The sequence below is a fragment of the Monocercomonoides exilis genome (assembly GCF_001643675.1).
Source record: "Monocercomonoides exilis strain PA203 chromosome Unknown scaffold3-2548433, whole genome shotgun sequence".
NCBI classification, from domain to species: Eukaryota; Preaxostyla; order Oxymonadida; family Polymastigidae; genus Monocercomonoides; species Monocercomonoides exilis.
The window spans coordinates 2,322,770-2,332,500 of record NW_027150548.1 but is presented as its reverse complement, the minus strand read 5'-3'; the positions used below and the strand labels follow the sequence as shown (position 1 = coordinate 2,332,500).

Below are 9,731 nucleotides of genomic sequence, written 5' to 3'. Positions count from 1 at the left end.
TTCCTCCTCCTCTTCTTCTTCAACAGAGTCTTTCTCTTCTTCTCCTTTTTCTTCTCGAATTATTAGTTCTTCTTCTTATTCCACTTCTTCTTCTTCCTCTTCCTCTTCTCACCCCTTCCATTCTTTATCTCCTTCTCCTTCTCTTCCTTTTTCTTCTTCTTCTTCTTCTTCTTCTCTTTCTTCTTCTTCTTCTCTTTCTGCCGAAGAAGAACTCGAACTTGCACACAACCCTTTCCATCGAGAAAGAATAAGACAGTCTCAACTATCTCTTAATCCTATCAATTCTTCTCTTTCTTCTTCTTCTTCTCTTTCTTCTTCTTCTCTTTCTCCTTCTTCTCTTTCTCCTTCTTCTCCTTCTTCTTTCTCCAATATGAAAGGAATAAGCATAAACTCATTTGTTCCTGCTCAAATTGTGAAGGTTGGAGAGAATGTGAGGATGAATAGAGAAAGAAGGCAGATGATGTGCTTGAGAGAGGAAGAAGGAGGAGAAGGAGAAGAAGGAGAAGAAGGAAGAGGAGAAGGAGAAGGAGATAGAGAAGGGCTAAGAGGAAGAAGAGGAGAAATAACAGGATTTTCAGATAGTGAGATGGATTATGCAGAAGAAGGGGATGCAATGAGAGGAGGGAACGAATATGAGGAGGAGGACGGAGAAATCGGAGAAATCGGAGAAATCGGAGAAAATGGATACAACATGAAGCAATTTGACAGGCATGTCAAACGACATATTCAGAACAGCTGGCAGTATGAAGAAGGAGAAGGAGAAGGTGTTGAAGGAGAAGGGGGTTATGAAGAAGAAATGAACGAGAATGAGAACGAGAACGAAATGAGAGGAGGAAGAGGAAGAGAAGGAGGAGGAAGAAGAAGATTTGGAAGGATGAGGGGAATGAATATGTACTTTGGAGGAGGAGGAGGGGGAGAAGGGGGAGAAGGAGAAGAAGTAGAGATGAATGAGATGGAAGCAGAAAAGCAGATGAGGATGCAGATGATGATGGATATGGATATGAATATGGGGATGGGGATGGGGATGGGAATGAGCATGGGAATGGCAATGGGAATGGAAGAAGATGAAGAAGGAAGAGGAGGAGGAGGAAGAGGAGGAGAAATGGAAGGAATGGGAGAAGAAGACGAAGAAGACGAAATGATGCAGGCGCCTTTCTTCCTCCCCATTGGTGAAACAACTTCTTCCTTCTTCGGCCCTTCTTCTTCTTCTTCCTCTTCCTCTTCCTCCTCTTCTTCTTCTATCGACTCTCTTTCTTCTCTCAGCTCTTTCTCTGCTTTCCAGGCATTATCCTCTCTGAATCGTATGCGTTTTGTTCAGAATGCGAAGGAGTACAATCACATGAGCAGATTAACATCTTCTTCTGCTTTGGATTCTCCTGTTCTATTCACTGCTGGGGAGATGGGTATTGGGATGAGCACTAACTTGAATCCTATTTCTTTTCCCTCTTCTCGTTCTTCTTCTTCTCATTCTTCTTCTTCTTCTTCTCGTTCTCCTTCTTTTAAATCATCATCATCATCTTCTTCTTCTTCTTCTCCATCTTCTTCTTCTTCTTCTTCTTCTTCTTCTTCTTCTCATTCTCATCTTTCTCATCGTCCAACTTTGTGTTTCTTCCACGCAAAGGGAAAATGCAAATATGGAGATTCTTGTTGGGACATGTATGCGAATATCACAAGATTGAGTGAAGAACAAATGAATTTATTTCTTTTCTTTTCTTTTCTTTTCTTTTCTTTTCTTTTCTTTTCTTTTCTTTTCTTTTCTTTTTTTTATTTATTTGTGTCTGTATACGCATGTGCATATGCATGTGTGAGTATTTGGATATTGAGATTCTATTTGATTTTGTTTGTTTTATGTGAAAATGTTTATTGTTTATTGTTTGTTTCTATTATTAAACATTTATTTATTTATTTATTCTGTCTATCTATTATTTATATTTCCTTTCTTTCTCTCTTCTCCCTTCTCTTTCCTTCTCTCTCTCTCTCTCTCTCTCTCTCTCTCTCTCTCTCTCTCTCTCTCTCTCTCTCTCTTTCTTTTCTTTCTTTCTTTCTTTCTTTCTTTCTTTCTCTCTTTCTCTTTCTCTTTCTCTCTCTCTCTCTCTTTCTTTCTTTTTTCTCTCTCCTCTCTCTCTCCCACCCCTCAGCCACGGCCAGCCCTGCCCCCACTGTGGTGCCAAAGTGATCCATCCCTCCATCCCCCTCTCCTCCACCGTCTCCTTCCACCGCCCCAACTGCCCTTATGTCCGCATGTCTTCGCCTCCACACAGGAATGCAGCCACAGACAAGCTTATTGATGACACATTTCTGTCTGGAGATGGGCTGAGAGGGAACAAGAAGCAGCCGCCTATCATTGGGATTAGCATTACAACGAAGAGTGAGGGGAAGATGAGGGAGGTGGGGAGAGAAGGAGGAGGAGGAGAAAGAGGGAAGAAGAAGAATACGAGGCATGGGAGTGGGCAGAAAGGAGATGAAGTACAGATGGGGAAGGGGGAGAAGGGGGAAAAAGGGGAAAAAGGGGAAAGAGGAGAGAAAATTAGCTCAGCTGCTTTAAGCTCAGCTTCAAATTCTTCTTCTTCTTCAATTTCTGCTTCTTCTAATGAACATTCTATTTCATCATCATCATCTTCTTCTTCTCAAAGGAAAGAGAAAGAAAAAGAAAAAGAAAAAGAAAAAGAAAAAGAAAAAGAGCATCAATCAAATGCAGCTAATTCTGATAGAAAAACTCCTTCGAAGAAAGCAAAAGTGAAGTCAAAGAAGAACAAATAAGATGGAGGAAAAAAAAAAAAATAGAATGAAAACGGAATAAAATGAACAAAAATGAACAAAAATGAAATGAAATAGAGCAAAAACAGAACAAAACATCACAATTTTATACCAACAGGAAAAGAAGCAGTGAAATTGAGAAGGCAGAAGAAAAACAGTATGTTTCATCCTTTGTGAATGAGAAAGAGAAAATTTTCTCATTCAAAACAAGCATTTGCATATGCTTGTGCGTTTCTATTGAATTCTTTCGTTTTCTTTCAGTTTCTCTTTCTCTCTCTCTCATTCTCTTTTTCTCTCTCCTTCGCATTCACTTCAGAAGAGCCTTTCCATTTGAATAAAGAAAAAGAGAAATGAAAGGTTTGAGAAGCTGAAATGGAAAGAATATGAAAAGCTGTTTATTTTTTAAAATATCTTCATTTTTTTATTCACTTCATCTGATGAGACAGCTATGAAACGCATAAAAAAGGAATAATTCACTTCGAAAAGAAAGAAGATTTTGGTTATTTTTTTGTTTTAATGGGGAATAAAAATTGTAATTTATGAAAATAAGAAATAAGATTGGAATTTTCTTTTGGATAGAAAATTTGATAATCACTCAATGGATCCTTTTTGTTTCAAGACAAATTCCTTATCAGTTGCATTTAAAAAAAAAAAATAATTTTTGCTTTTTGTTTTGATGATTTTTGTCAAAAAGAAGAATGAATAACATAAGATGTTTTGAATGGAATTGACAGTGAAAGAAACACATCGCAGAAATCTTTGCGATAAAAAGACAAAGATAGAGTATATTCATATTTATTTAATGTTATCAAAAAATAAAATAATACAAAAGAGATATCGAGAAAGAGAAAGAGAGAAACAATTCAGAGAGAGAAAGAATAAAGCAATTATCTGATTAATGATTCTGTGTCTGTGGAAGAGAAGAAGGTGCAGATTGAGCAGGAGCTGAAGAAGAAGAGTAAATTCTGAGGAAACTCTGCCATGTCTCTTCAGAAACTGCCTCTTTCAGGCGATTGTCAATCTGAATGGGATGATATAAAATTGGATTGTGATGAAAAATAAATAGAAAGTGAATTGGTTTTTTAATAATAATATTTTTTTTAATTATATTTTTTCAAATAATAATAATAATAATAACAACAAAATCATACAGCCATCCAGTTAGCATCCTTTGGAATGTATGTTTGTATGTAATTGTGCTGCCCTCCATTCAAATCTTGATTGAGCAGCGATTGACTCACTTTGATCTGAGAAAGAAGAATTGGAAAGGGAAAATAGAGGATTTTGAGAGAGAATAGGAAGTGGAATGATATTAAGAAGAAGAAGAAGAAAAGAAAGAAAGATAATTATGGTGATGATGATGATGAAATTAAGAAGAATAAGATATTTGATAAAATGGTATGAAATGCACAGTTAATAACATTTAAACATTAGAAAAAATGAATTCATGAATATTTCAGAATGAAATAAAAGTGAACATACAACTAACAGAGGTGCATATGTGAAAACTGCCATTGCCAATCATTCAATTTGCGAAAAAATATCGTTTTTGAAAGAGAAATAGATAAATCGTCAGAAAAAAATGTGAAAAAATGGAAATGAACAACAAATTGGAAATAATCCAACACGTAAAGAATTTCAAAATATCATTGAATAATCTGAAAGCAATGAAAATGAATGCATACTTCGAGAAAATTCGTTCTTTGGAATGTATCCAATCACGATTTTTTCTTTTGCCTTGTCAAACACAGCCGCTACCCACCCATCCTCGTCGTCTCGCTTTTCTTCTGCTGCTTCTGCCATCGCCTTTGAAAAATCTCTTCCTGTTGGAAATTGCTTGGCCATCATGTATTGAGTGAATGGCTGAGGAGATGTGCCTGTTGCAGTGTTGGTAAAGAACAATTCATGAAGAATAATTGACGACCATGAATCTTCAATTCTTCCATATAAATCGTCTACGTTTTTTGATTTACCAGGAATCACGATATTCGAATTCGTGCCTTGCTCTGTTTCTTCAAGTTCTTTTCTGCTTGCATTATAACGAATTACAGAATCTTCAATTAAGATGAAAATAACGAAAGAATATGTTAATTTTTTGGATGAAAAAATTAAAATACGAAAATTAAACAAACTCTCATAAGAATTGAAAATTTTTTGCAATTCTAACAGTGGAAGTGATGTGAGCCGTTGGTTTGATAATTTTTGCATATATGAATCAAGTTGTGACGTATAAACCAGTGGAGCTTGAAGAACATAAAACGAATCATAAAATGGGACTTGTGCGCATAACGGAGATAGCCTTGGAATTCTTGATGATATGCAAGGCATTCTTTTTTGAGGGCACATCCTTTGAGAACAGAATGAAGGAAGAGAAAATGATGGACATGAACAGCCGAGACCTGTGAACCCAAGAGCGTTCACAGAGATTAAAGCAGCAACCAAAAAAGGATATATAAACATTGAAAACACAGGTTTACAACTGAAAAGGAAATGGGATAATTCTTTCAAGAAATCGTATCATATGTGGATTTACAGTCACGAACATGATTCTTCCTCCTCAAAATGTCCCAATAATTTGAATGTACATATTCATTTATTGTGAGAAATTGAAATTAAATCGAACAACAAATCCATTTGGATGAAAGCATTCATATTTTTATTTTTGATCGGGTTTTTCCATAAACTTTTTATCTCAAAGAACAAACACAAAAGGTGTAAATCTCACTTAACTCTGGTTTTTTGTGTGTGATTGTTTATTGAATTTTATGGACATATTTATGAAGTGAATCATTCAAGCTTGTGAAGATATTTAATTTACTTTATTCCGAAAACATTTGTTAATTAAATATCTTTGTGTATTACATATGAAGGCGCTTAATGCCAGATTGACGTTATTTAGTGCTATCGCTATAATCAGTTTTTTAATATTCATAAAAATCGGAATGGATCAAATGCCTGAATATGATGCAAATGGAAATCCTGTTGAATTTGAGCAAAAAACTGAAATGGTTGAGCGCATAACATCAGAAAATATTGATTCTTTTAAACAGAAGTCAAAAACACACTTTATATTATTGTTTGCTCCTTTTTTTTAAAATTATTTTTCGATTATAATTCGTGGAAATGTTCTTAGCTATATTTCAGGTTGTCGTCATTGTAAGGTTCGTTTACATGCTTTTATCAAGCATTTTCTAATATTTTTGTTTTAACCATTTATTTATAAAATTTTCAAGGCATTCTTTCCTATATATGAGCAATTTGCTATAAAATTTTCTGAAACGATGAATTCAATAACGTTTGGGCAAATTAATTGCGACTCAAACCCAAGGTTATGCTCTGCGTATAGAGTTAAATTATATCCCACGCTTTTACTGTTTGTTTCTTTTTCATTCAATTTTGATACAATTTTTCATCATTTTTTTCTTACAGTGAAATTGAAAATGAACGGAAAGAATATGACGGAAAGAGAACAGTTAACGATTTGATTGAATTCGCAACGCAAAACCTTATTCAACAAAAATGAATAATTTCGATGAGCATAGAAATTTTGATCATATGCCTTTCTTTTTTTATGTCACAAAATATCTCATCTATTGTTCAAGATGACGATAATTCAAAACAAATTTCGCAAGTGCTCAATGATGACAATGAATTATCTGAAGATTTAGAGGTTATTAGAATCGTGCATATTTGTTTAACATTTCAAAATTTTTTGAATATAAATTTTTACAGATCAATTCAAAAATATGTTTCACTTCGGAGAATGAAAAAAAAGAAGATCAAGAGCTTGACATCAGTATTGAAAGCGAAAGGAAATTATCCACTCCAACAAAAGAATCTTTCATAGATGGTAGCATATCAAATGAAATTAAAGTATTTGACAATTGCTCTGAAAGTAATCCGGTTTAAAATTGTTTTAACTGTTTCACATTTTAACTGTATATTCTATGATACAGAATGAAGTACCGATAGATCTACAACTTGGAGGAAAACCCTTGTTTTACACAACAAAAAAGCATTCCGATTCTTATCCTTCTCTTCCTCTGAAAGAAGACATAGAAAATGAAGAAACTAATGTTGATGAAAACGATTTCGATATAAACATTTCCCTTCGACCTTCTTCAGCTTCAGAAGTATTTCATAAATCGCTTGAATCGAAAAGAAACGAACAAAAAGATGTTGGAAAATCGATTTCAGATAAAAACAGTCCACCAGAACAGCCAATGGAAATACCAATAACACGTAAACATGAAAACTCAATATTTCAGGCCCGTAAAACTAAAGTTGCACCGAAAGTTAAGACATTTTCAAAGAGGCAATGTATAAGTTCATATTAATAATTTTAGCTCATTCTTATTTTGTTGAATGATAATTGCCAGCATTGTTCACTCGGAGTGACCTGGCATTAGAGCGATGTAAGATCTGCGGAAGAAGCTTTGCGACAGACAGATTGGAGATCCACCAGGCAATATGTGAACTTCATCCACCAAAAGAAGTGCAGAACAAAGAGAATGCTACAGATAAAGATAAGCAAAGAGACAAGGACGTTGAAAGGGCTAAAGACAAAGAAGGTGATCCCGCTCCAATTGCTACAGCTTATGATACAAAAAGGTACAATGCCATTTTTTATTCATGTTTATTTGTTTTTTTCAATTTTGAATTTATTTTTCACAAACTTTTTTTTTCTTTTTTTTTTGAATTGCTATTGATAACAATTTCAGAAGATCATCTCTAATTTCATCGCAGCTATCTGTTGCAAATGCATCGTATTCTCAAATTGCTCGGCGTTCTCAGATGCAAAGCAACAGCCCAAAGATGCGTCACTTTCCAGGAGCACATTCATCAGCCAATCACTTCACCAATCCACCGCAACATTCACAGTCATCCTCGCTTTCTGCCCCAAATCTGCAATTGCCATCATCTGCATCGCAGAGTGGACCTTCTTCTTCTTCTTCTTCTTCCACTTCCATAGCCACTTCTGCTTTTCTCTCCTCACCTTTGAACCATACACACAACTCTCAGTCTTCTGCCGCAGGAACGAAATTGCAGACACAGAAAAAGGAAAAGGCGTTTTCAGTAAAGCCAAACACTTCAGCAATATCTTCTTCAACTTCTTCAATGCAACTCAAGCACGATTCATCTCTTCATCGGAATACACAGCAAAACACGTTTCAGCCATCGCAGCGCAATCAAAAACAACAAAAAAATACAAAACAAAGTTTGTGGAATCTTTTTTCATCTTTTTGTTAACAGAAATATTTTATTATTATTATTATTGTGTATTTGATGTATTTTATTCAAATCTTTTTTAAGTAATCAAAGGACTTCCATTATTTGTTCAAAACTTTGGCCGGGAGATTTGCTTAGGAGAAGCTTTATACGACTCTCTCACAACGACAGTGGGCGATTTGGCATTTATTGTGGAAGAGCAGATGGGGAAGAGCATCAAAAGCGACAGTCTGCTGAAGAATGGCATCATTCCCATTCATCCTGCCCAGCACTCGTTCCTCTTGGCGGATGTGTTCCGCAAGGACGATGACAGAGCACTTGTGGAGCTGGACTCTGATTGGACTCCCGCAGCCAACACCTGCTCGCCAGCAATGCAGCTATCACCCTTTTTATCTTCCGCACCACTGATTGGAGTATCTGCTGCATCCAGAATTGAAATTCCTGAGGAAAGAAAGAATAGCATTTCAGACTCATTGCATTCCCTTTCAACTTCACAGGCTTTTGCACAAATGAATCCAGCACCACAAACTTGTTCTCAGAATGTTTTGGACACTTGCGCATCACTTCATAACGTTTTGGGCACGGAAAAATGTTCTGATGCTGCAGAGAAGGAAACATCTTCGTCGACTGTTTGGAAGAGTTCAGCTTCGTCTGAATTGCTTTTAGAGAAAAGCAAGACACGCAGGAATTCTGCTTTGGGAATTGAAGATTTAGATAATCGAACATCATCCATTTTAGATAACGAAACTTAAAATTTCTTCCAAATATTTTTTCCAGTTACTCATTTTGTTATGAACTTTATTGCCTAATTTTGAGCATTGATACGTTATCGTAAAAAAGATATATTTTGATGCAATGGCTGTGTATTTTTTGAAAAAAGAAATATTTTAATAATCAGATAATTTTGGTGTAAATCCTATCCTTTAAAAACAACGCTTAAAAAGAATATTTTGAAATGATGTTTTGAGATAGGGCTTGCTGATAAAATTAATACAATTTCTTAAGCATTATTCCCGTAACCAAGAAATGATATTAAAAATATTTTTTGCTAATAAATAATAATTATAATAATACTGTGAAGCTCGGTTATAATCACCTCAGTTGTGATTAAGACCGCAAATAATCACAATTTTTCGTGCATCAACAAATTTTGCATTTTTTTATATGTAATTTCATCGGTTATAATCACACAAAAATCGTGAATAATCACAATTTTGAAAATTTATAAGTATTTTTCTGTCTACAGATATCGCATAAAATACCGGACATCGCACAAAATACCGGACAAGATCGATTTCACGACAACTACAGGAGGAATAATTCCGACAATTTTCCTTAAAATATACCCCATCAATGCAAACTCATTTGATACACGAGACTTTCAAAATAACTTCCATGTTTATGCTCAGAAAAAATATATATCGAAATTTCGGAGAAATAGGATTTTGAGTTTCTCCGAGATTTTAATTATCATTTTTTTCTGAGCACAAATGAAGTTATTTTGAAAGTCTCGTGTATCAAATGAGTTTGCATTGATGGGGTATATTTTAAGGAAAAGTGTCAGAATTATTTTTCTTGCGGTTTTTGAGAAATCGATCTTGTCCGGTATTTTGTTCGATGTCCGGTATTTTATGCGATATCTGTATTTTGAAATTTTTGAAAAAATGAAAGTTGTTTTTTTCTGCTTTATAATGAACAAAAATTTTCATTAAAACATTATAATTTAAAAAATCGATTCAAATGTG

At 34.7% G+C, this 9,731-nt stretch overlaps 3 protein-coding genes across 3 annotated transcripts in view; 2 read left to right on the top strand and 1 right to left on the bottom strand.

Moving 5' to 3' along the window:
- Nucleotides 1-3,246, top strand: part of MONOS_9946 (uncharacterized protein) — an 8,571-nt gene extending 5,325 nt beyond the window's left edge. Inside the window, exons 4-5 of the mRNA XM_067880490.1 lie at nt 1-1,656; nt 2,139-3,246. The exon at nt 1-1,656 is cut by the window's left edge and continues 3,170 nt beyond it. Coding sequence (XP_067735493.1) covers nt 1-1,656; nt 2,139-2,760 — 2,278 coding nt within the window. The 3' untranslated portion in view covers nt 2,761-3,246. The remainder of the gene's footprint in view (nt 1,657-2,138) is intronic.
- A 169-nt stretch (nt 3,247-3,415) lies between these two features.
- MONOS_9947 (Iron/manganese Superoxide dismutase) lies at nt 3,416-5,217 on the bottom strand (the record flags this gene model as incomplete). The annotated part of the gene is made up of 5 exons (XM_067880491.1): nt 3,416-3,778; nt 3,909-4,004; nt 4,240-4,265; nt 4,443-4,811; nt 4,890-5,217. The coding sequence occupies 5 exons, from the start codon at nt 5,215-5,217 to the stop codon at nt 3,653-3,655; spliced, it is 945 nt and encodes a 314-aa protein (XP_067735492.1). The 3' UTR covers nt 3,416-3,652.
- Nucleotides 5,218-5,534: 317 nt separating this feature from the next.
- On the top strand, nt 5,535-8,738 carry MONOS_9948 (Protein disulfide-isomerase; the record flags this gene model as incomplete). Its single annotated transcript, XM_067880492.1, has 10 exons — nt 5,535-5,539; nt 5,675-5,833; nt 5,891-5,918; nt 5,991-6,130; nt 6,187-6,229; nt 6,490-6,660; nt 6,714-7,077; nt 7,137-7,368; nt 7,479-7,975; nt 8,071-8,738. The coding sequence occupies 10 exons, from the start codon at nt 5,535-5,537 to the stop codon at nt 8,736-8,738; spliced, it is 2,307 nt and encodes a 768-aa protein (XP_067735491.1).
- Nucleotides 8,739-9,731: the final 993 nt, after the last annotated feature.